General features: G+C 51.8%; 1 protein-coding gene across 8 annotated transcripts in view; it reads left to right on the top strand.

Annotated features, from left to right (window-relative positions):
• SEPTIN9 (septin 9) overlaps positions 1 to 22,725 on the top strand; it is a 146,638-nt gene extending 123,913 nt beyond the window's left edge. For all 8 annotated transcript variants that reach the window (XM_071573395.1, XM_071573394.1, XM_071573398.1 and 5 more), the window contains 9 exons: positions 3,846 to 4,037; positions 7,358 to 7,486; positions 7,924 to 8,005; positions 8,742 to 8,879; positions 14,743 to 14,860; positions 17,232 to 17,327; positions 18,020 to 18,116; positions 19,654 to 19,705; positions 20,572 to 22,725. In XM_071573395.1, coding sequence (XP_071429496.1) covers positions 3,846 to 4,037; positions 7,358 to 7,486; positions 7,924 to 8,005; positions 8,742 to 8,879; positions 14,743 to 14,860; positions 17,232 to 17,327; positions 18,020 to 18,116; positions 19,654 to 19,705; positions 20,572 to 20,707 — 1,040 coding nt within the window. In that variant the 3' untranslated portion in view covers positions 20,708 to 22,725. The remainder of the gene's footprint in view (positions 1 to 3,845; positions 4,038 to 7,357; positions 7,487 to 7,923; positions 8,006 to 8,741; positions 8,880 to 14,742; positions 14,861 to 17,231; positions 17,328 to 18,019; positions 18,117 to 19,653; positions 19,706 to 20,571) is intronic.
• Positions 22,726 to 25,123: the final 2,398 nt, after the last annotated feature.

Below are 25,123 nucleotides of genomic sequence, written 5' to 3'. Positions count from 1 at the left end.
TGACAGGTGGCCATGGCAGAGGTGCAGCCTTCTGGTCTCTTTCCAGTTGCTCTGTGTAGCTGTTGAGCATCAGGTCTATGACCAATCCTACTCCAGGATCAGCTCTGCTCTCCTAGATCACCACCATCCCACTCCCACGGAGCAAGGCATGGAGCTGTTGGGTCTGGCCAGGACCTCAACCTCTGTGAGGGTTCTTTGACCCTTGTATGTCTGCAGTGGAAACATGAGTTTCCTAGATATCCCTGTCCCAAATCCTAAATGAGGATTGCCAGCGCCCAGATTCAGGTTTCAGGCGAGCCCGTGGCTGTCCTTACACCACCTGCCTGCAGTGTCCTAGGCTGTGGCAGCTGTGTGGCATCAGTGCAGTGTCTCTGAGCCCTCAGTTTGCTGCCGCCCCTTGCCAAGCCCGTCCCACGGCCGCCCACGCACGGTGTCCAGCTGGCTGAAGGAGCAGGAGGGTCCCCGGGGGGTTCCCGGAGTCTTCCCTCCCCAAGGGGTGCCTTTCATCTGCTGCTTCACAGATGTTGGGTTTGGCTCGTGTCTGACATGCATCAATTACAGTGCAACAGCCTGGAGTCTTTGGCAAAATCAACTTTGTAGCAGCTGTCCTGAGTCAGCCCGTGCCTGAGCTGGAGCTCTGTCTGTCTGTGCTCTGTGCAGTGCTGCCCTGACTGTCTCGGTGCCCACGTGGAGAGGATTTTCCTGGCAGAGGAGGTCTAAATATGGCACAAGCACATCTTCCCATGTGCTTCATGTTTATCCAGGAACACTTGAGAAGGAAAGAACTGTAGGCTCTGGGCTCTCTGCCCCATCAGCAAAGCAATGTCCCCTTGTGGGAGGGACATCAGCCAGGTTATGGTGACACTGATGGAAGCAATGGCATGTGAGGTCTGATCCTGCTTTCCCAGGACTTGGTGGCCATGGGGAATTTTAGATAGTAATTAGGTGTTTATTTATCCATCCCTCTTTGCAGTGCTCCTGAAGGGTCAGCTCAGTGATACTGACTGACAGCACCACAGTTCTGACACAGTCCTCACACAGAGCACAGTGGGTCAGACAAGTCTAGGATCTGCCTATGATGCATCCCAGACATCCACTGCTCTGCTCCAATTTGTTTCCAGAATCTTTCTATTTGAGAAAAGTGACTCCCAGGTTTGCATGCTGCCTCTGCTGGCACAAACTCCTTGGAGCCAAGTGGGATACTGGAGTCCTTGCTAAACAGAAAAGACCAGTTCAGTGCTGAAAAGCTGGAAAAAAAATTGCAGATTTCGGTCATGGCATTTCCCTTGGGAATCTGTCTGCCGGTGCTGCTGATGCATTGGTGTCTTTCCATCCCTGCTGTCTTGAAGACGCTCCTAGTTGCAATATATTGACTTTTATTTTATTTTTCCCAATCAGGAGTCAGGTGCCAGGTGCTTTCCCCAGCAGATGAACCAAAGCAGGGTGGGTCACACTGCTGGTGGTGCTGCTCGAGTGCATCCAGGGCAGCCACATGTGTTCCATGTGAGAAACCACTGCCTGCCATTGCCTTGTGCTTCCTGTGGCTTTGATCTGGCTGGGGAGCTCCAAGCCCTTTTCCCACTGAAGGCAGTGTGGTGAGGCAGCACATAGTGTCTGCTCCCCATGCCAGGGACAGGTTTGCTTGGACATCCCCTGCCCAGGGAGGAGTTGGCTCCTCTGCACACTGCCGGCTCCTTAGTGGAGTTAGAGCAGCCAGGAGGTGCTGGAGATGCTCTTGGCCTCTGCTCTGTTTAATTTCTTAATTTCTCTGTGCATGCTGCTGCACCTTCCCTGCACCAGTGTCCCGGTTTGCTGTCCCATCCTGTGGGGCCGGGGCACTTTGTGCACACAAGTGGTGCCTGGAGGAGTTAAAACCATTGCATAACCCAGTGTTGCTGCTGGTGGCAGCATATTTTCCACATGATTTAGTTCTCATTTTGTTCTTCTAGTGTTATGTAGGGATTTTTTCCTACTTTTGGCCTTGCCATTTTGGAATGGAGCTAATGTGGGATTTGTGGTGAGACCTCTGGCACACTGGGCTGGTTGGCATTGCAATGGGCAGCGTGGCAGCACATTTCCAGCTGTGCAGTGTCCCTGGGAGGAATGAGATGCTCCCATGTGTGTCAGCAACAGTGTGAGTAATGCTGGGCTGCACAGCCTAGGATTGAGGATTGGAAAAAAGTGTTCAAAGTGCCCCAACAGTCTTTGGGATTAGTTCTAGATTTCTTTTTTCTTATTTTTACATATTTTTTTTCTGCTTGGTCTATATTGAGCGTGTGGAAACGCACTGTGCTTACAGGAAAAGAGTGGTTCTGCCTCACAGACCCCAGCAGGCTCCAGTCTGATGTGGCTCCTGCCTGTCATCAGAGGAGAAGGGATGCTGAGCTTGTGTTTGGAGGAGCCCCTTTGGCTCAGCCTCACTCCTACAGAGAGAGGGAGGGATAGAAATCCAGGCAGGATGGTGTCTAAGACCAGAAATGACTGGTGTGAGATGAGCTGAGAGCTGTGCTGCTGTCTAGAGGGATGAGAACTTTGCAATAAGTCCTTTGCAAATAATAATGCTTTCATTAATAATAATAAATTATCAGTAAAAATTAGCATTGCAAACAGCAATCAACAGTAAAATGTTCGCTTAGGCTGGTGATTGCAGGGACCCAGGCACTGAGCAGCAACAGCCTGGGGTGGGAAGGCCTCTTACAAGTGTGTTTTTCCACAACCTCCCTCTCCATGCCTGGATCAGAGGAGTGTACTGCATGTGGCTGATGACTCCAGGAGCTTGCAGGGACTGGGCTGACCTTGTCCATTTGCTGCCTTCGGGATATTTGCTGTATCCAGTGGAGCAACTGGGACTGGGTGGGAGCGTTGTTCTCCCTGTAGGATATCAAGGCAGTTTGTCCTTCCTGGCAGCTAATGCTCCTGCCTGGTGCCTGGGGGAGTGTTTGGTTCCCTGCTTTTTGTTACAAAGCTGTTGACTAAGTTGTGCATTCATTTCCTCTGAGGTGCTTTGCTAACCTGGAGCATCTTGCAGGGAAGACAAGCACCCAGTCTCTGTGTGACATCAACGGGTTTGGGTTTCTGGATTGAATATCAACAGAATCAGAGCGAGATCACAAAAGCTCCCTCGCTGTGTGGGTGTTGTCTGGCACAACACGTTTTGATGCAAATGTGTAGGGTTTTCTGCAAGCCCAAGCCCAGCCAGCAGCCTCTGATCTGCGTCAGCTGGAGCTCGAGAAGGGCACATGTCAGTAGGGCACATGTCTGTAGATGCCAAAGACTTCTCTGTGTCTGCAAAGTTATCCAGTTCCCCAAAACGTGGCCGTGGGGCATTCACACCAGCAGTCTGCACAGTGCTGTAATTCCAGAGGTATGGAGGAGCTGACAGGGTGTGTAGGTCTGCCAGCCTTTAGCAGCAGTGCCTGGGCACAGGGCTGTGGTTCTAAAAGCCTTTGTCACTCACTAAACAAACCCCTAAATGTGGGCTGAGGATATTCTGGGTGCTGGGTCCTACTCCAAGGCAGCAGATCAGCTGCTGTGGGACCCGGTGTGCTTACATCCCCTGCTACAGTATTGCTTTGCTGTGGCAGATTTGGTGCAGTGGGCAGGAATCAAGGTGAATCCAGTAAATTAAGAAGGGAAATCCTAAACTGAATGTAATTACAGGTAAAGGAAGTTTCCACATTCCTCCTCCCTCTCAGCCTTCTGGTGCCCCGAGTCTCCATTCTCCGCACGTGCTTAATTCCCGCTTCGCATACAGCAGACAGCTCCTTTGATTCCCTGCCAGGAGCAGCACCCAGTGTGTTTGGCACTGCCTGCCACCTCTGACCAGCCTCTCTTTGCCTCCACAGGTCCAGAGGCAGTTCCCAGCCACGCACCCGGCATGACGGACGCTCCGCGGGATGCCGGCCCCAAGCCGGCGGCACCAACGCGGCCAGAGAAACCGGCTGCGGACTTCGGCTACGTGGGGATAGACGCCATCCTGGAGCAGCTGAGACGGAAAGCCATGAAGCAGGGCTTCGAGTTCAACATCATGGTTGTGGGTGAGCTCTCCCCCTGCACCAGCTGCCCGCAACGTGCTCAGCTGGTTGTTTTCATTGTCCCTTGACAATGTTTGTCCTCCTCGGAGTCTCCTCGGGAGCAGCGACTCGAGCTCAGCATTGGGGTCTCTGCCTTCAGAGTCAGCAAACTCTGCTTCCAAGGAACTGGCTTGAGTTCAGCTGTCATTAAAGCTGTCCGTGTGATGTGGTCCACAGTCCTGTGCATCTTTCTGCATCTTGGGGTGCATTACCCATAGTCACGTCCCAGAGGGGAACACCTCAAGAGGTGTCAGGACTCAAAAGAGCTCACTTGCCAGCTCTCCTGTGAGCCCTGCACTGGTTTGAGCAGTCACAGGGCATGTTAAGGGCTCAAGGGGCTGCATTGCTGCTAATATACCAGAGCCCTTATCTTTGCTGTTATTTCCAGCAATTTGGGTAAAATTTCTGCTCATGAGTTTTCTTGTGTTCAGGCATCCATGCTACGAATACCAGGGAAGAAATACCAAAACCAGTGATTCGCTGGTGGGAATAAAGACCAGCAGGAGGGGTTTGCATAGCTGGGTTGTTCAGCTTGAGAGGCTTTTACTTGTGGTGTCTCCTTTGTGGACCTGCGGGGTGGCACGGGGGGTACGAGTGTGTCCCAGAGGGTGCCCACATGCAGGGAGGGAGTGCAAGGAACTTGTGTGTCCAAATCCTGCTGTCTACAAGTTCCTGTTCATTAACTTTCCCAGGCTGCAGGGTGGATGGGATCAAGGAGCTTTATTTCAGCTGGAGGACATTGGCTTCATTGCCTGCTGCTTTGGCTGTGGGATCTGCCCTAGGGCAGAGGGATCACTGACCTGGTCCTGAGAGCCCACAGCTGAGATTGCCTGAGCTAAGCCCCCCTTTCCCTGCCACAGGAGGCTCCTGTCCTTCCAGGATCAGGCTGTGCTGCTTCAGCACCTCAGCTTTCTGCTGTGCAGATGTGGAGGGATGTTCAGCAACGGGCCTGGCTTTGCTTTGGCAGCTCTGTGTGTGGTATGAACGCCCGTGCTGCAGTGCTGGAAAACATTGTTCTCCCCTTGGCAGGCACTGGGCTGACTGTTTACAGGCTGGGAAATTCGTGGCAGCATAAACAAGTCAAGCACTGGCCCTCCCAGAAGACACAGGAGGGATGCAGGAGGAGCAGCACCTCGCTGGGTGTCCCTTGGGAAGGGGGTGCTGGGCTGGGAGGCAGCAGGCAGCCCTCACCCTGCTGTGCGGCTCCAGGGATGAGTTTAGCTCTGTTACTCCCATCTAGTTTAAACTGCAAATTCTTGCATTGAAATTGTTACAATCCCTGTTTTGCAGGCAGGAGATGAGGGGAGGGAGGAGGAAGGTGACTTCTGCAGGGGAGGCAGGATCACTCCACACCGTGTCCTTGTGATGAGGCTTTGTAGAAATCCTCCGCCCAGTGTACCAAGGTCTCTGTTCAAAAGGGTTTCACCAGCCCAACCAGAGCTCTGAGAGGAAGCTGTGGGCTGAGGTCAGCTTAGCCACTTACTGTCTAAGGCTACAGAGATGGGGAAAAATGTCTAAATTTAAAAAAAAACCCAAAGCACATCTTCTGTGTTCAGTTTTTGGTGCAAAGCAGCTGAAAGGAGAGGAGAGGGGGCCAGGTTCAGCTGTGCTTTCCCTGATGGATTTTAGCTCTGGGAAAGGCAGTGAGCTGCAAATCAGGGGTGTTGGAATGGGGTCTGCCCTGCACTCAGCCACCTGCACCATGGCTGTCGGGTCCCCATGTGCAGCCACCTCATCACTCAGCAAGGTCAGCCTGTGGCTATGGTTTAGATGGGGACATTGCATCTGTGGCAGCCAGCAGCTCTCACCTCTGATCCCTTTCCAGGCAGGGCAGCTTCAGCATGAATGCACAGGCATGAATGCAAAGATCCACTGGCTGGAACTCTGGCAGTGTCACCCTGCTTTCACCTCTCCCAGGTGCTCCATTAAATGATAAGCAGTAGTGCAATAGGAGCTTTGCTTTGGCTCTGCATGCTCAGCTCCAGACCTGTTTGTGTTTGGCCCTGTGCATTTAGGTAGCAGAGCACTGGGAGCACCTGTCCCCAGCCTGGTCCATGTGTTTCTCTTACAACCCAGCAATGACAAGAGTTTTCCTGCTCTGGATTGCAGAGTGCTGTTGGTTATATTGTGAACTCAGCTCAAAATTGCTGTTTGATCAGGGAGTGGGGTGATGCCAGGAGGTGATACCCAGTGCTGATGTGTTGGTTGGCCCTCCTGTTGGTTTTGGAAGCATAGATGGGTCAGAAACCTAAAGGACATGGGTGAAAGCCTTGCTGACTCTGCTTAGGGACACTCTGGGGAACAAGGGACATACCAAGCCACGATACCTGGCTGCAGTGTTGTGGCAGAACAGGTCTGGAGGGGGCCCCATGGTGTGTGTGCAGGAACTCTGCAGTGTTTGCAGGGGACACAGAATATCTGCTCTGAAGCCAAGTATCTGCTCCTTGCGTTTTGAGGAGTTGCTCTGTTTTCTTTGCTGTGGAAAAGTTGTTCTCCAAGATGACGGTACACTTGGTCTGGAGAGTTGAGAGCTGCTGGTGTCCATTCGCCACAGATTGGTCTCAGTTCTGGGATATAAAGCATGAAAATGCTTCTCTCTAAAAGCTGTTTTTAATGAAGTTGTGAAATCTCATATGCTTCCTGGGATGTTGTTTGTGGGATTCAGAAGAGCTCTTGGCCTAGACCTGCTTGAGGGGATCTGTGCAGCCAGCTGGTCCGATTGCAACAGCAAGTTCGCCAGGGAAGCAGCAGCAGATGCAGCAGGGCTGAGATTTGCAAGATTGTTCTGTTATTAGTCCTGTCCAGCTGAGGGCTTGCCAAGCTGCTCCAAAGCCTTCCCTGTGGAGCTGGACAGAGGAGACTGCCTGAGAATAAAGGCACAGATGTGTCAGGATGCTCCTTCCTCGGATTCCCTGGTTCCCGTGCCCTTCTTCAGGGCTGCCAAGTGTTACTTCAGCCCTGAAAACATCCCCAGTAGTTTCTGCCTGTCAGGTTTGCTGTGATTTTGCCTGACTGCAGGGAACCAGCCCTTGACCTGCTGCTTACTCTCAGCGAGCTGGCTGCTTTGGAGCCAGGGAAGGTGTTTGTTACCCACAGCATTCCCCTACCCAGGGTGGACATGAGGTTCTTGAGCTGGGGGAGCTGCAGGGAGCAGCTGCACCTCTTCCCTCCCTCTGGCAGATCCGGTGCATGCAGAGTCTGTCAGCATCCCCATCCCCTGGCCCCTCACAAAACAGCCTGGAAACAAGTGAGTGCTGACCATGGGTTATCCTGCTCTTTTCCAGGTCAGAGTGGCTTGGGGAAATCCACGTTAATCAACACCCTCTTCAAATCCAAAATCAGCCGGAAATCTGTACAGCCAACTTCTGAAGAGCGGATCCCCAAGACCATTGAAATCAAATCCATCACTCACGGTGAGGCTCTGCAGGTCCCACCTGATGCTTTGGCTTTTAGTCTTGTTCTGCCTCACAACTCTGGGCGCTCACAGTGGGTGTGGAACTCCATTCTCATGTCTCTGAAGGGGCTTTTGTCAGCCAGAGATGTTTGCAGGGCTGAGAAAACATCTATTTTTAGTTTGTTCATCAACATCAACATCTATTTTTCCTTTGTTCATCAGTGTCAACATCTATTTTTTCTTTGTTCATGATTGACTTAATGGTGTTGAAAGGGAACAAATGAGGTGACTGTGGGGATGGCATTTCAGGGTGGATGTGGGGCTCCTTTGGAGTGCTGATTTGTGTCTGTGAGAAGCTGTGAAGGTGCTTTTCTCCTCTGGGGGCAAGCTCCAGCCCTCCAGCTGATTTTTGGAGGATGGGCTTGCCTCATGTACCAGCTTTCCTCTCCGTTTCAGAGATTGAAGAGAAGGGGGTTCGCATGAAGCTGACAGTCATTGACACTCCAGGATTTGGAGACCACATCAACAATGAGAACTGGTGAGCTGCCATAGGGACCAGTACAAAGGGAAGGCGGGTGAGCCTTGGCAAGTCCTGACCTCATACTGAGGGCTTGTAGCCTGGTCCTGTGCCGCCCATGCTCTGTGGGGAGCAGGGAAGAGTTGTTGTGGTGGCAGTGCCGTGCCATGTGCCCCAGGGCTGACCCTGGGCCCCGTGAGAGCCCACAAACATCCTGCTGTTCCAGGCATGAGACAACCTTTGTTTGTGGCTGGGAGCAGCTGTGTGCCAGCAGGGCTGGTCCCCAGACCTTGCTCATGTGGCTCTGAGAGCTGAACTGTCCCTGGAATCCCTGGGACAGTGACTGGCTCTGTGGGATGGCCCCCAGGGTTGGGTAGGGCTGGCCAATGGCAGGTGCCTTCTTCTCACCACAAACTGAACTGGGATGTGGGGTTGGATTCTGCTCTTGCTCCTGTGCTGTGACACCATGCAAGGGGCCAAGGCATGTTCCCAGCCCTGCCCTGCCCCTCAGTTGGGTCCAGAAGGAGAGAAGGGAGCCCTTTTCAGGCACTTGCTTGTCTGAATCAGCCAGTAAATCCCCTTCAGCAGTGCATGGAGTGCCTAAGCAGTGAGCACATGAGGTTTGTAGTTTATGGGATCCTGTAAGATGCTGAGTCTCGCTGGCTTGGAGGGCTCTGCTTCACACAGGCCAGGTGGGAGGGTCAGAGTGGTCCACATCATCACACAGCCCCATGATTCCGTGTTCCTCTCTCTGCAGCTGGCAGCCCATCATGAAGTTCATCAACGACCAGTATGAGAAGTACCTGCAGGAGGAAACCAACATTAACCGGAAGAAGCGGATCCCCGACACGCGGGTTCACTGCTGTATATATTTCATCCCAGCCACGGGCCACTCGTACGTACCCCACTGTCTCTGTCACCCCCTTGGGCTTCCCTCTCCTGCATTCAGTCTTGAGCAACTCAGTCATCAGGGCAGTTCTGCCTAGGGCTCTCACATGTTGCCTGGGCACTTGAGGAGCTTGAGGACAGCATGAAGCTGTCCTTCTTAGGGCTGTAGACACTGGAGCTTTGCAATAACACCCAGAGAAATGTGGTGTTTCCTCTTCCAAAGGGCCATCAAAGTCCCTGTGAGCTCCAGGGAGCTGCTTGCTTTGCCATGGTCACCTGGCTTTCTTGATCAAGGATGGACACCAGCTCTCAAATTGGATGGAGAAGCTGCCTTTGCAAGCAGAACATAAATATTTTGTTGCTGTGCCCCTAACATTATAAGGGGAGAAGCCAGGTTTCCTTGTGCTTCCAGGGGAGCAAACACCCTTGCCCTGTAAGGGTATTTTGTAGGCTGTTTGACTAGTCTGCAAGTGGGATGCTGTTTATTCAACCCAGAGCTCTCCTGGCTCTGGCACTTCTCAAGAGGCAGCATCAAAGGCCCAGATCTTGCTCTCCTTTTTCTTTTTTCCTTTTTTTGTTTTTTTTTCTCCTAGGCACACAGCCCACCGTGAAAATGTAGGGCACTTAAAGTGTCTTGAAAAATGTGGCTTAAAATATCAGAACATAAAACAAGACTTAAGTTTCCTTTTGATTTGTGTCAATTCCTTCTGCTTCTGGCTCTTGTCTGCATGGGGATGTTTTTGGGTTTGTTTTCAAAAGTAAACTTAAGCCTCAAGCACTGTATTCATATCAGCCTTTCCCATTTCCCCATGTGGAGATTTATTCCAATAGAAAAGACTTTGTTTTGCTTCTGTCAGTGGGTAGACCAAAAATGCATCCTTCACTGGAATAAAATGACTGCATGGGCCAGATATGCTCCTCTTGTGTAACTGATCGGGAGCAGAGGGGCTGACAAACATTTATGGTTTAATACAATAAAGCAGGAAAGCTTTCAAAGGGAGATGACATTTTTAGGTCAGTCTATCGTGTTGGTCCTGCTTATCTCAGCCCAGATCTACAAACCCTGCCTCGGCAGGCCTGGCTGTTGCAGCATTAGCTGCACTCCAGCTTTTCCTCATTGCTTTGGCTGTTTAACTCTTAAAAAACACACCCAGTGCTTAGACCCTGCAGATGTTTGACCTGCATGGAGGCTGGAAATTCTGGGTGCCTGTGCAACACAGGATGTGGAGCCCCATCCCCATGTCCCCTGCCGGAGCCCCTCCAGCCGCGCGCTCTGGTTTCTCTCACCCGCCGGCTCACAGCAATTGTGTGGATATTCAGCTGCTTTCTTTCTTTCTCTCCAGCAAACATGTGTTTCCAATATCCGAGCAGCCCTGGCAGTTGGGGGCCGTTGTTGCTGAGCCTTGTGCTGATCCTCTTTCCCCATAGCCTGATAGCCCGGCTGGGGCAGGCGATCTCTCTGGCCGTGCTCGGGGCTACTCTGTCCTGCCTCGCTGTCACCGGCTCGTGTGTCCCCTCCTGCCACGGGATGGAGGGAACCTGAGGAAATGAGTGAAGGGGACAAACCCCACCGGGAGGGAGAAGTTGGTGGGAAATGTTGCTTCTCAGAAAGCTCGAGCGGGCGTAGGGTTTCTTTTCTGCTCTCTTGTGAAGGCCAAGTTATGTTGCTCATCACTGTGGATGGGCTTTCCCCAGTCATGCCCAAAAGAAGATGACGTGGTCACCTCTGCTGTGCGATGGAGTTGCTGTGGCAGTGCCAGTAGCAGATGATCCTGCTTGGGAACCCATGTCCTGGGGTTGTCATACAAGGTTGAGTACAGTTCTGTGCTCTGGCTGAGGCAGGTGCTTCCTTGCAGGGGGCGAATGGGAAGGGCATCAAGGTCCTTGCAGCAGTGCCTCCACCTTCTCTGGGAGATGATGGCTGGCCAGGACAGTGGCTGGTAGAGCTGCAGGGACCTGCACTGGGGACATTGTCACCATGCCCACATGGCACCATCTGCATCCTCCATTTGCCATTGTGGGAAGTTTGGTGCCATCCCTCCTGGGATACGTCTTAGGGGAGCTGCTACCTTTGCTGCATGGAAGCCAAAGCAGCAGTGACTCGTTCCATCTGACCTTGCCTACTGATGTGGGTGGGCATGGCACAGAGTTCAGCATCCTTTCCATGACATATGGATGCTGCAGGCAGCTGGATTAAGCTGGTCATTGGGTAAAAGCTTACTTTTTTCTTGAGTAAAAAGGAGAGGGTGGGAGAAAAAGCAGTTAGCCAGGTGCAGAGATTCAGAGGCCATAGCAGAGGATTGCTCAGCTCTGTTTCAGTCTGGCCCTCCCATCTGGGCAGCTCAAGGGTTAATCAGTGCAGAAGTTTCTGCTGTGCAAGGAAGTTTGCAAGGTAGTTCAGGGCAGGCATCACAGCCCATCTAGTTTGCACACAGCCTGTCCTTCTTGTAACACTCCCATATAACCATTCCTTGAGGGCTGAGTATGGTGCTGGCAGGGGCTTGCAGCTGCACAAGCCTGGCTCTGCCACCCAATAAATATCTCTGCTCTGACCCCTCAAAGCTCTGTTCAGCTTGGAAATGGGGCTCTGGAGCACTGCCTGGCCTCAGGAGCCCCTCTGCTGCCTGTACCAGGGCTGTTAGCTGAGAGACTGCCTCCTGCTGCTGCTTTCCCCCCTGGCTGCCCCTCTCAGGTGCCCACCAGTTCCCTTGAGCAGGTGATAGAGCTGGGTGACTGCGGCTTCTCACTGCTATTTGCTTGTTAACATACAGCTCAAATTCTTGCCATGAGTTTGATCTGGGGCACAACCAAAAGGAAATAACTTTGCAGCTCACTCTGAATTTTGATTCCTATAATAGCATTTCAAGGGAACCGGCAGACCCTGTCCATGTGTAGTGGCTGAGGACAAGGCAGAAATGTTTGTTCAGCCACCATGAAGTGTGCCCAGCCTTGAGAACATGTGCCTTGCTGTGACAATGCAGGCCCAGCTGCACAGCTCTTCCTATCCCCATAGCAAGAGGGGATGAGGGAGCAACCAGCCCTGGCTGAGGTGGGGCTGGAGCCCATCCTGCACCTCCTGCTCCAGCCTATCTGCTCCCACTTAAAGCTCCTCCACCCCTCCCAGCAAAGCCCAAAGCATGTATGTGTCTAGTTGCAAGTTAATAATAACAAGGACCATTTGGGGAATGGGAAGAAAACAGATTGTTTTTTTTCTTGAGCTGTACCCTCCCTTCTGTGATCTGCTTTGAGCAGATAACACTTGTCATCACCTCAAGCCATTTATTCTCCTTTGGTGTCTTCACATGAACATGACATCTAGTGAGAGGTCTTGTTAGTAGTGCAAAGATTCACTTTCTTTTAAATAATTGAGTTTTTTGGGGCTACACATCAGAAATTGGTAGAATACCTAGGAGCTTGCAGAACACCCTAATAAGATACAGTTTGTTACTCTGGGGAGTCCTTTGGTGCCCTTGGTGTTCTCCAGGATGGTGCAGGAAGGTGACCTCCCATAGACGAGGCACTTAAAGGAGCCCATTGGAGCCGAAAGTTGGGTCAAAGGTGCCTTGGGCTCATCTGGCTTTGGGTGCAGATGGACATGGTCACTGTGCCTGTGTGGGTGCTGATGGCATGGCTGTGGGGTGGCTCTGCCTCCTGTTCTCTGGTGCAGGCATCCTCATTCTCTGTGTGTGTGTGTAGGGATCTGAGGGTAACTGGGCTTTTAACATGTAGATTGAGCTGAAACTCAATTGATTGCCTGATTGTGAATTCATCTGCATGCACTACATATGCATCCTGGTCTTTAAAGGAAAAGCTGATGAAAGAGGCAGGAACAGAGACTCAGTAGGGAAGAAGCTTTTAGAGGAGAAAAATTGTTTGGAAAATAGCAAAGAGAGAGGAGGGGAAAGAATTCTGCTGGGAAAGGAGCATAACTGCATTACTTCCTTGGAGGTCTGGGAAATACATTATGCAGAGCTCCAAACAATGTGTGCCAGCAGCAAGTCAGCTTAGATGTGTCCATGGGGGGTTCCTTGTGTTTTTTTCTGTTCTCTTTTTATTTTAATGACCAAAATCTTCCTTTCCTGGGGCCCAGGATGATCTGTGATTCCTGATTTTGTGCTAGGACCTCATTTGTCCATGTGCTAATGATGTGCTCTGTGCTATGCGTGTTGTTAGCGTGTGGGGACAAGGTCCACCTGGCACAGTCCAGCCTGATCCCTGGGAGAGGAGTGGGTTTGACCAGGGCAGGGTTCATTGGGTCACCAGTCCCAGCTGCGTTGGAGCAGCCTCAAGCTGCTATTTTCAGATCAGCAGGAGCCGAGCTGGTCTCTCTTGGACATGACAGGCAGGAGTGACCCCATGGGATGGGAATGCTGCTGGGTCACCAGTGAGGAGCAGGATCAATCCATCCCTTCTGCACTCCTGTGGCTCTTGATGGCTTTGTAGGGATCTCTGAGCCCTTTGTAGGGCTTGAGAAGACTGTGGTGGTCTTTGGCTTGAGCGTGTTGGCAATAGGTGCTCTCTTGGCCATGTTCTCCATGCGTGCTCTGCTCTGCTGTTTCCCCACAGGGCTCCTGCTGGATGCCTGCTTGCACTTGGGTATTTTAAATCACCTTCCCATTTATTTTGGTTTCTCTGTTGTTGCCATGGGTTGTGTCACAGAGCTGGTTGGCCCTTGGGGAGGTCTCATTCTTGGCACCAGCTCTGCCACTGACATAGTTCCTCCAAAAGGCAACTTCACCTCTCTCTGCCCCAGTTTCACCAAAGATGAATGAGGTCGTGTCCTCTGGCACACGCCACCTCTTGAGGTCATGGGCATGTACAAGTAACAGAAGTGTCCCTTTACTTCTGGGGCTTTGGCATTGGCCTTCCTGAGCGTTCAGTGTGCTTTCAGTGAGTGCACATTTCAAAAAGGCTCCTACCCCAAAAGTGTCCCTGGACCATGGGACCTCCAGGTTTCCTTTTGCAAGGCACCATCTGCTCAACTGTCCTGCATGTGTCCCGATCACCTCCAGAGCCACTGAGGGGTTCCTGCAGCAATTGCAGGTGTCCCAAGAAGGGCTTTCCTCTAGCTGATTTGGGAACCCCAGCAGTAAAAACACCTGGATGTGGAGTAGCATGGCAGTGGTGGCCGTGCCCATGTTGTCAGCAGGAGCATTCAGCAGGGAGGGATTTCCCAAGGCGCTGATCATTGGGGTTATGCAATCTCTGCAGTTCTCCTCTGCAGAGACTTTTGTTGTAGAGATGTTCTGACATTTTTGCCCTTTGGAACAAGCAGCATCTCTTCTTTGCTCTGTGAGCCCCTGGAGTATTCACAGAGCTTTTTTTAACCCCAGCTGATGGATGCGAGATGCAGTCCTGGCTCATGCCTAACAGTGGGCTGCTGCTCAGCACAGGGGAGAGTGTGAGCAGCAATAGTCACCTGTGGCCATTTCCATGTTGTGCTGTCCCTGGATGGCTGGTGTCAGCTTGGATAGAGCAGGAGGAGGTTTTGATTTGTACATGGCAGTGGGCTGGCCCTGCAGCCAGCATTGTCCGTGCTCTCATCCTGTCTTCACCAAGGACACTGGTAGCTCTGGGCAAGTTCCCGCAGTCCTCTGTGGCAGAGCAGCCCTGCAGAGATAAAAGCCCTCTGCCACTTCACGGGCCTTTGTGAGGGTTCACAGGCGATAGCGGGTGCTTTGAAATGGAAATGTTTTAAGTGGTTGCAAACTGTCTCAGTGCTTTTAAGAATATGTCTTTATTTGCCCTGTCTGAAAGGAAGTGATTCCCCCTCTGTCTGGTCTTTGAATGCACCTCTCCGCCAGGGCATTGCAATAGCTCCCACCTCGCCGAGGGTGTTCACATCCCTTTTTTTCTGCTGTGTTTTCCAGGCTCCGACCGTTGGACATCGAGTTCATGAAACGCCTGAGCAAAGTGGTCAACATCGTCCCCGTGATCGCCAAAGCCGACACGTTAACGCTGGATGAGAGGAACTACTTCAAGCAAAGGGTAAGGGATCGGTGACTCCTCTCTAGGTTTCCATCACTTGTCCCCCGTCCCCTGCTGCCCCTCTCCCCATCCTGGCTCCCTTGGCTCCCCCGGCAGGGCTGGGCAGGCGAGCGCCTGGCCGGAAGCCCAGCGCATTCCTCCGGCTGCAGCTCCGAGCGATCCCACGTGGCTGGAGGAATGGCCTGCGCTCCAAGCAGTTCCTCGTGTTTCTCTTGGATCTTTGTCAGTGCAGGATAAGTTTGGAGCTCTGCGTCTCCGGGCCTGCTTCTCCTGCCTCCTTTGTTATTGTTGTTGTTATTTTCAGGCTGGTTTCTGTTATTTTGGGAGTGTGATGGTGCTGCACAGGGAGGATGGAAAACCCTCCCTGTGCAGCATCGTGCAGGAACCAGGCAAAAAAATGTGAGGGTTTGCTGAGCTCAGCTGGGCAAGATTTAAGAGGGAAGGAAGGTATAAAGTTCCTTTGGTCAGGAGCTGGTGGTGGGAGCCAAGAGGAGGCTGTTCAAATCCAAGGCAAGGTCCCTCTGAGGCTTCCAAAAGATGGCAATTCCCTATTTTGGGATTTGGTAAGAGACTGTTAAATCCATTTGTGTAGCTGATGGACGTGGCTGCAGGTGTGATGGCCTCAGCATTCCCTGCAGAAGTAAGCAAACCACCAAGGTCCATGGTCCATGAGTCTGAACTGCAGGAAAGGGAGGGGAAAGGGGTCTTGCCAAAAGGGCAGTTTTAGTGGCCACCTCCACTGGTTATGGAGAGGACACCACCTTAGCTAGGGGTTGCCATGCCTCCCTGGGGAAGGGAATGAGCCACTCCTTTCCACACCGGTGTCTTCCCAGTTTTTGATGAGCAGGATCAGGTGCTGAAATATCCAGTCTGGTTTTGAGGGTTGAATCCAAACTCCAAACACAGCAAGCAGTTTCCTTGGCTAGAGGATAGCTGGAAATGGAGTTGAGAGGTATCCCAGACTGGGCTCAGTTGGCGTGTCAGGCCTGTTTGCACAGGATCTGTGAGGAGCTGGTGTGGGAACAAGGAGGGGTGAGTCCACAGTGCCACATTTGCTCTCTGCAGTGGCTTTTGCAGACTGATGGCTCCTTTCAGAGGTTACCAGGCACATATCCATGTGTCTGTAGGTGACTGGCTGACTCTAGGACTACTACAAAGTCAGTCTGGGGCTTAAAATGTCACCTGGGAACTCTGGGCTGCTGATACTATCCTTGTGCAGTGGAACACCATGGGGAGAGAGCATATGGCTCCCCTGCTCTATGCTGGCTCTGCACAGGATGAGGTTGCCCTATCTCTGATTACATTCCTGATTATAACCAGACCCCCTAAATCCTTCCAGATGAAGGGAGAACACGTAGCCACGTGGTGTGTTTGCTCACTCTCCTCATGCTCCTGGTTGTAGATTCACTGGTGCAGACCAGAGGGCAGGAAATCAGGCTGGGTGGGCACAGACTGCGAACTTTTCCCTTCGCTCCAGTGTGCCTGTGTGCTTCCAAAGAAGCAGAGCCCTGTCTGCATCTGGGGGTATAACTGGTTTGAAGACCTTTTTTGGGTTTAGTTTGTGGTTGGCAGGAGATGGTGAAACACCAGCCAGGCTGCAGGTTGATGCCAGTGCTGCACTGAGTGGAATGAGCTCTGATGCCTTGTGGATGCTTTGTTGGGGATTGGCTGGGGAGTGGGAGGCTGGATGGGGGGATTCCCTGGGCTGGATCTGCTTACTTTGCCAACCTGCAACAAAGGACTGATGTGGAGGAGTTTATTGACATTTGAAGTCATGGGAGTGGGTGCACAGACTGAGTTGAGGTTTGCAGTGTAATAGAAGTCTGATCCGTCAAGCTCCCCATGAGATGAGCCTCCACCCAGGAATCAGATTTCAACACTTACTTGCTTTGCACAGAGGCAAAGTCCTTAGAGGCTGCTCTTGTGAGCTATGTCCTTGTTCCCTTAGATCAAGCTCCTTTTCCAAGGAGCATAAAAAAACACCGCAATCAGCTTTTTAACTTGGAGTTACAAGCCTGGCAGCTGCATTCCCTATTGCTTGGGCAGCTTGTAATGTCTTCTTGTCTTCTTTAATGCTGAAACAAAGCCTGGCTCATATAACTTCATCTCTTTCTGAGTCTGAGCCATGTCTTGGCACCAGAGTCTTGCAGAGATTCCAGCAAGTGTTTGGTGGGTGTGTGGCAGGTAAACACAGGTGTCTCTCCCCCAGAGGAACACTGTTGGGGATGGAGAGGGAAGATGTTGGTACTGGACATTGTTGTGGCCGACAGGCTTAGCTCAGAGAGCCCCTTGTGTGGGCTGTGAGCAGCTGCTGTGCTAGGAGTGCAGCTCCTGCATCTCCTTCACATGTTCCTGTGCTCTTCTCTCCTAGATAATGGCTGATCTTCTGGCCAACGGGATCGACGTGTACCCTCAGAAGGAGTTTGATGAGGACTCTGAAGATCGGCTAGTGAACGAGAAATTCCGGGTTAGTGGTGGGGACTGGGGCTTGGATGGGCCCTGCAGCTCCAGAGTCTGGTCATGTTCTGGGGGAGTTCCTTCCAGAGGGCCTCTCTTCTCTTTCCAAAGCTACTGTGCCCTGTCCACAAGGTCTTCCCAGGATCAAGGATCCTGCCAGAGCTCAGAGCAGGGACAGAAAGAGGAAGGCTCCTGGAGAAGGTGTTCTGTTCTGTCCATACTCCTTTCCCCATTTCCATTCCTCCAAGGTGTCTTCAGTACTCTGTGAGCAGAGGGGTCCATGGCCCCTTGTCCTGCCCTAGGCACAGGGAACAGTACTGTGTGCCCATCCCTGGCTAGGGCAGCAGCTTCTCTGGCACCAGGAGGATTGCCAGATGCTGGGGACAATTCCCAGGATAGCATCATGATACCTTTTTTCCAGCTGTATGTTGATACCTACCCGTGAGGGACTGGGCTAGACTGATCCTGGGCTGGATTTAGACTGGTCTTGGACTGGGCACATGTGCAAGAAATGCTGCTGCCCAGGTCCTGTGCTGCCTGTGGCCTAAGGCAAGCAACACTGCAGAGAAACATCAGGGACAGACCAGCTCATCCCATGAAACTTGCCTGAAAACATCTTGGTGTAGGACTTTGCTCGCCAAAGTTTGGTTTCCTGACCAGTTTTCAGGAGGAAAACATAACCTTGTTTTTCAATTTCCTCAGGAAATGATCCCATTTGCAGTGGTGGGCAGTGACCAGGAATACCAGGTTAATGGAAGAAGAATCCTTGGAAGGAAGACCAAGTGGGGCACCATTGAAGGTACCTTATCCTTGGTTCTCTACTTCCAGAGCCCATCTCCCTGCCCTGACAAGAGGCAATGAGGTCCAAAACCAGCAGTAGAAGTTGGGGTGTATTTAGTGCTTCCCTGCCCCTCCCAGAGATGATCATTTCCCTGCTGTTTGAGGACTGGTGCTGAGCTCCTGGGCCTTTCTGTGGCTCAGGGGGCTGCTGAGTGCCAAAGAGGACATTTCTGAGGGTCTTGTGTCTTGTGCTTGTGCTTGTTGCACAGTTAAATGCCTGATGGCAGGGTTTGAGGGCACACAAGTGACATCTGTGTCTCAAGCCCCTGTTATAACCTTCCCCTGGCATCTGTACCCTCCACCGTGCGTTTGATTGGTGCCCATGTGGGATCTCTTGCCTCTTCCATTTCCCGCCGGCATCCTCCTTTTTTCATCCCCATTTTACAGTCATGGTTTAAAGGCTAGATGAAAGCTCCTGCCTCCAGCACATCTACACATTTCCCTGCCCGTGGTTTCTGGCAGCCAGCTGGCACATCTCCAGTGCCACCCCTCTCATTTTCCTCCCCTTCGTTTCACAGGTTCCTCTCATTTGTGAGGTTTTTTTAATAGGAATCCTGTGTTGAGGGATGGTTTAACAAAGCTGCCAGGAAAATCAGTGTATTTTAAAGCTCTGCTGCCCTCTTGTGCTGTGTCCCTGGAAGTTCTGAGTTTAATGGGATTCATTAAACCCCTCTTCTGCTTGTAGCATTTGCCTTCAGCACGGGGAGACTTCAAGGACATGGCCATGGACAGCCTTTGCAGAACAGTGTTATTTGTTGTTTTGCCATTCCTGATGATGTTTAATGGACTCAATGGTCTCAGAGGACTTTGCCAACCTAAAGAATTCTGTGATTCTACATAGAAGCCTGTTTGGGCTAAAAAAAAAGAAAAAGAGCTGATCCTCTAAACTGAGTAAATTTGGATGTAAAATATGAGCTGTCAGACTAATTGTGGTGGAGCAACACCCCTTGATTTGTCCCTCTTGCAAACACTCCCCCTTGCTCCAAGCCCTGTTCTGATAGCAATAGCCTTTGTCAGCAAGAGATTGTCCTTCAACAACACCAGCAACCTGAGCAGCTGTCACTAACTTGCCTGGGATGCTGCAGGATGCTTATGGCCAAGCTACAGATGAAACACTTCTGTGGAGACAGGCCTGGTGCTCACTGCAAAGCTCACCCTGCACCTTCCCCTGCCTTGTTCAGGGCCCAGGGGAGTCCCATTGTTGCACTGAGGATGCTGCTTGAAGCTCCCTTGTTGGAACACAGTGGGAAGGGACTGTGGATGCTCAGTCAGTCCCCACCAGCCAGCTGTTCATGCTGAGCTGGGGCAGGTACCTGGTACCAGCTTTACAGCAGCAAAGAGGACTCCTGAGTCCTGCACTCTGTAACCCCCAGGGGTGAGACCCTGTCTGAGCCCTCCATGTTCTGGTGAAGCCTCCCAGGGTACTGCTTACCCTGAGGGATTGCTGTATGCATGCCATGGGTGTGCACTGATGGGTTTCTCTCTATTCTTACCAGTGGAGAACACAACACACTGTGAGTTCGCCTACCTGCGGGACCTCCTCATCAGGTTGGTAGGACTCTGCCTTCTCCCTGTCGTCTTCAGTCACCAGGTGGCATCCAAAGAAAGGAGAGAGCCCAGCCTGTCTTGAAGCAACTGCTTTGCTGTGCTGCTCTATCCATCCTTTCCTCCATACCCTCCCAGCCCGCTGCCACGCTGCAGCCCGTCTGCAAGGGGTGGTCCCACTCAGTGGGACTTGGCCTCAAGGGGCTTCTCTCATCTACCATGCTGAATTAAGGGAGGAGAGGAGCAGTGGATGGGCTGGGACACTCCAGGATTGCTGGTAGTATTAAGTGTGGCTCCAGCTCACCTTCAAGCAGCTCTGGGCTGTAGTGATCCCTCACCAGTTTAGAGACCTACCCCCAGTCCGGAGACATCACCCTCCATTGGGGTGCCATTGCAGTCTGCATGATGGTTGGTCCCGCTTGAAAGAGGTGTCCCTGCTGCAGGGGATGGGAAGACTGAGCTCCCTTGGCTTGCCAGGGGATTATTGGGCTCCTCCTAACTTTGGCTCTTAAACTTCGTACATGTGAGCTGTTGCTGGCACATAGTTTTATGAAGCTACAAAACCTGATCCCAGGACTTTCAGGACTGGGATCTCTCCAGATGGGGTGTTCTGCATCCAGAGCTCCTGTGTCCCCAAGCACCAGTGAAGGCTTCTGCTCCTGGCTGCCCATTTTTGCATTTACATCCTTCCTGTGCCCTAAAGACACCATTAACCAGTAAAGCAGGGAGGGACATTGGGGTTGAGGGAGTGTTTAGGGGGGTTTGAAGTTGGTTTTGGTGTGTGCAGGGGTTGGGGTGCAGAGGAGAAGGCTGGGCCAGCTGAGCTGCTCTTAGCAAGGTGCGATTGCTCCCATTTCCTTTTCCTGCAGGACACACATGCAGAACATCAAGGATATTACCAGCAACATCCACTTTGAAGCCTACAGGGTCAAGAGGCTGAATGAGGGCCAGGGCTCACTCTCCAACGGCGTGACCGACAAAGAGCTGGTGGCTAATGAAATGTAACCGTCTTGCTCTGTAGCCAGGACCTTGCTCGCTCACGCTCGCTATTTCTCCCCTCTTCCCCCTTTATTTTTATATAAATCCTCTGCCACTGTCCCTCCTCCCCTGGTCCCCAACCCCCTGCCATGTTAACTGACCAAATAACCAGATGCGGAGCGGGGCGACCGCTCACCCCCCGCTTTGTGGCATGAATTTTCTTCTCGGCCCGTGGTCCAGCATTCCTGGGCTGGGGACTGTCCCTCCATGGAGGCTGAGCTCTCACTTGCCCCCAGCTCTGGCCCGACAGCTGAACCCAGGGGAGCAGATCCATGGGGCCAGCAGGATTGGGGTGTCCCCCAGAGCCCTGCCTGCCCCTCCGTGCAGAGACTCTTCTCCGTCCGTTGAAAAGGCAAGGGTTTCTCCAGGTGAATGTAGCCTTTGGAAGCAAGGAACAGTGGTATGAAGAGAGCAAGACAGTGCCATCCTTGTCTCCTGCCACCTCCTCCAAGCCCTCTGCAACCCTCCAGGACCCTCCAGCCCCCAACCCAACCCTTCTACCCGGTGTACATGCAATAAACTGGGAGTGTTGAAGTGTCACCTTGCCTGTCACCGGCCCCCGGCCAGGCTTTGGGAGAAGTGCCTTTTCAGACTGTGACCTTGCAATGGTGTGGGAGAGGAGAGGGAGGGTCTGCCTTGTCTGTGCAGCCTGCAAAAGGCTGTGAATCTTTGTAGGGACTCCTGTTCCCTCTCCCTTGGACCACAGATATGGCTGATACCCTGGGAACACTTGTGTATTTATTTTTAATTCAACTGGGTGGTTTTCATGTGTGCTGAAGGCAGGGAGTGTTTGTCCAAAGGGGGTTGAGAGTAGAACGTCTCTGCAAAGCGGTGGTGTGAGGCAGAGGGTTGTCCTGTCTGACCCTTGTGATTCTTGGGCTTTTCCCTATGTCAGAGGAGACTGTTGGATATTTTTTAATCAGTTCTTATTTTCTGTGTTCCCTGTGAGATGTGTGTCCAGGTAACACGCTCCTGTGGTTTGCTGGTCCTTGTGCAGGGGGTCTATGCATGTGCAGACTGAGACCTGCAGCCCTGGAGAGAGCTGGGGTTGTGTTTGTGGGTGTTGCACCCCACAGTCCCCCTGCTCTGCCCCCCAGCACCTCCTCTTTCAGTGTATCTCTAGTAAATAAGACCCTTCAAGGGTTATGTAGCACCGTGACACAGGAGAGGGTGGTCCTGGAGCAGAACTCTGCAGTCCTGCCTCCCACCCCAGCTCCGCTTCCCTTTCTGTTGTCCACTCCACCAGTCTCCATGTCATCTCTAAGGGATAAAACTCTGCAAATCACCGTTTTTGGGGAGCACACACTAAAATGGCAGCGTGTCCCATCCTGTAGTGCTGGAAGGCACCTGCAGAGCCCCGTGGTCTCCATGGGGGACAGAGCCTTCCTCAGCACAGGTGACGAGGAGGAAGGAGGAGGTTGCTCTCACCTGAGTGGGGTTGCCCAGATGATGTTGTACAGGGTTTGCAGGGGCTTCCCACGCATGTTCCCCCAAAGGGATGTGGTCAGGGGGGTGCATTGTGAGATTCCATTCTCCCCTTCACTCCTATTCCCCTCCCACCACAACAGCACCACGGAGCTGTTGGGAAACAACAACTCTTATTTGCTGACTTGCTATATTTTAGCAAAAACAACAAAAAAAGGTGTATTAACTGAAAAAAGTATATATTTCAAGTGTTAAAAAAGACTGTAAGGGGAGAAAAATCTCTTGTGTGAGGCACTTCTGCAAATGTCATCTTAAACTTTTTTTTTCCTCCAGTTGAAGCTGGGCCAAGCAAGACACGCCGCTTTCTCCTTTGTAACCTGACTTTTTTTTTTTTTTTTTTGAAGAAAAAAAAATAATACAGTAAAAAACCCCTTCATCCCAGATCTATTAAAATGGCCTTTTGGGGGGTTATAAGCATTATGAAAATTTAGTCCATTTTTGTATAAATAATAGTGTTTAATATGTATTTCCCAAAATAAATGTTTCAAATGCAAATAGAAGGAGGTTTGTTTGGAAATGTCTGTTCCTAGCCATAGTGTGATCATTGCTGCATGGACCCTGCAGGGCTGGGCGTGATGGAGTCCAGCCCCAGAGCTGCTGTGCTCTGCCCTCTTTTGGGGTAAGGTTAGTTATTCCTGTCCTATTTGGCTCTTCCCACCTTGGATACCTGTCCCAGGTACTCTACAACATACTGGAGGTGCTGGTGCTGAGCACCCTGGGCATGAAGCCAGCATGATCCTGAGGGAGACAAGTGGGTTTTCTCCCTCTGCTTCCACATGAAGATATTTCCACTGTGGTTGCTGTTTTCTTCTATGAAGGAGTGGGTTGCACCTGGTTTAAGACCAAGCAGCAACTTGGCTTTCACACAAATGTGGCTTTTGCTCTGCAGGCAGATGGTCTTCAAAACCCTTATTGACTGCAGGGCTGGCCTTGGGATGCTGTTGAAAGTTGGCTTCACCTGGAGGACTCACCATGAAAATCAGGTTTCTCCCTGTTGTCACAGACAAGGCACTGTCCAGTCTCATGGTTTAATCTGTATCTGATGTGGTTATTGAATTTTTTCCCCCAAGAAGTTGAACTCAGAAGCCACCTGGACACAGTCCTGAGTGACCAGCTCAAAGTGGCTTGAGCAGGGGCTGGAGCAGGTGACCTCCAGGGCTCCTTTGCAGCCTCGGCCCCTCTGGGATTCTCTGATTCTGGAACTGGATGAAAACAAACCCGACAGGACATGACTCAAGTTGACTTGGGTTCCTGTGAGGGTGTAGAGCACAAGACAGGCTAATGTGCATTTTTGCTCAACTTTTCTGCTGGCACCTCAGTCTTGTCACAGTGAGATGTCTTGTTTCACATGGAATCCAGTGAGGTGTGAGGTGAAGGTTGTTGATGGGCCCCACTTTGTCCCAGTGCTAAACCCATCCCTAGCAACACTTATATTTTTGTACAGCAGTTCTATGGTTGCTTTAGCTGAAACTCTCCTCACCCCTGTGGCTCATTGCCAAGTGACTCCATGAGGGAGAAGCAGCGAGATCAAGGTGTTCTCACTGTTGAAACCAGAACAAGACGCAGGACAAAAGCTCTTGGGAGGGGAAATCAACACATAGTTGTAGTAATTACATACATAGACCACTCCTGGATGAATCTACAGCAGCTTTTCCCTGTATTGCAGTTTTTCTCATTCTAGAACCTCGGGGTTTTTTTGCAGCTTTCTTCAATGCTGGCATCTGAGCACGTGCCTGTGGAAGGGTAGGGAAGAGGATGCTGAGACTCTCCAGGCAGATGATGACATCTGAGTGTGTCCATGGAGGAGAGTGAAGCAGAGGATGCTCCGGGGCTCCCCAGGCAGATGCTCTCCTGATGACGAATTGAGAAGCAGTTTGTGGCTGGAGCAGGCAAAATTCCCCAGCTCAGCAATAAGGGCAGCTTTTGTTTAGCCCAGAGGAGGAGCTCAGTGGGTCGGAGGGCCCTTCATGGGAATGGTGCAGGGAATGGTTTCCAGATGTTAGGAAGCTCTGGAGAGGTGGGGTTGATGAAGAGAGAGCAACAATAGCAGATGTTCTGATGGAACAGGGGGTTTTGTGGTGCTACGAGAAAAAATCCCAGCTGGGGGAAGGGTTTCCCGTTGCAAAATTCCCTTTTCGTTTCCCAGAGCCTTGGCCACAGGGCAGGAGGGGTTGGATGGGCAGGGTTTGGGCAGAGGAGGAGGCAGGCAAGGTGCTGGTCCCCCTGCCCACACCCTCCCCAGATGTCTCCAAGGGGAATATGCCTAACGGTGCTGTAACTGACAGAAAGGGCTTTGCACTAATGGCTTATTGAGTGGCCTCACTTTAACAAATGAGGGAAATGAAGATGAGTGAGAGTTTAATTACCGATCCGAGCAGGGCTTTCCACAGCAGCGATGGGCTCTTGCTCCCCTTTGCTTGGCTGTGGGAGGGAGAGGGGCACCTCCCAGGCTCTCGGGGTGCCTGGCAGCACTGCAGGTGGCTGCTTGGCCAGGGTGGGCTGGAGAGGGGTCAGGTGCCCAAGAGCATCCCCATCCAAATAGGATGACTATAAATAATAAGAATAAAAGGGAGTATAAATAATTAAAGCAGCTCATAGCCAGTAGTTCCTGAAACGTCTGCCTGATTTAAAAACTAATTACTTGGAGGGTAATCACCGCCAGAAGTGCACATATTTACCCACAATGCTGCTCTTTCCTCCTCTTCCTTTCACTCGCCCTCTCCTGATTGCTATCCCAGGCATCAGCGCCCAGACTTATCACTCATCCACAGTGCACAATAAACTCTGTTGTACTCGTCCATCTCCCTGATTAATAACGTCATTGGAGACCTGTTCAGGGAGGAATAAATCCTCTCTGGGTAGGAGGCCAGGTGCAGGCAGGAGGGGAAGCTGTGGCTC

This window comes from Pithys albifrons, chromosome 19 (assembly GCF_047495875.1).
Source record: "Pithys albifrons albifrons isolate INPA30051 chromosome 19, PitAlb_v1, whole genome shotgun sequence".
Taxonomy (NCBI): domain Eukaryota; kingdom Metazoa; phylum Chordata; class Aves; order Passeriformes; family Thamnophilidae; genus Pithys; species Pithys albifrons.
Note: the sequence above shows the minus strand (reverse complement) of the source record. Positions and strands in the feature narration are given on the sequence as shown.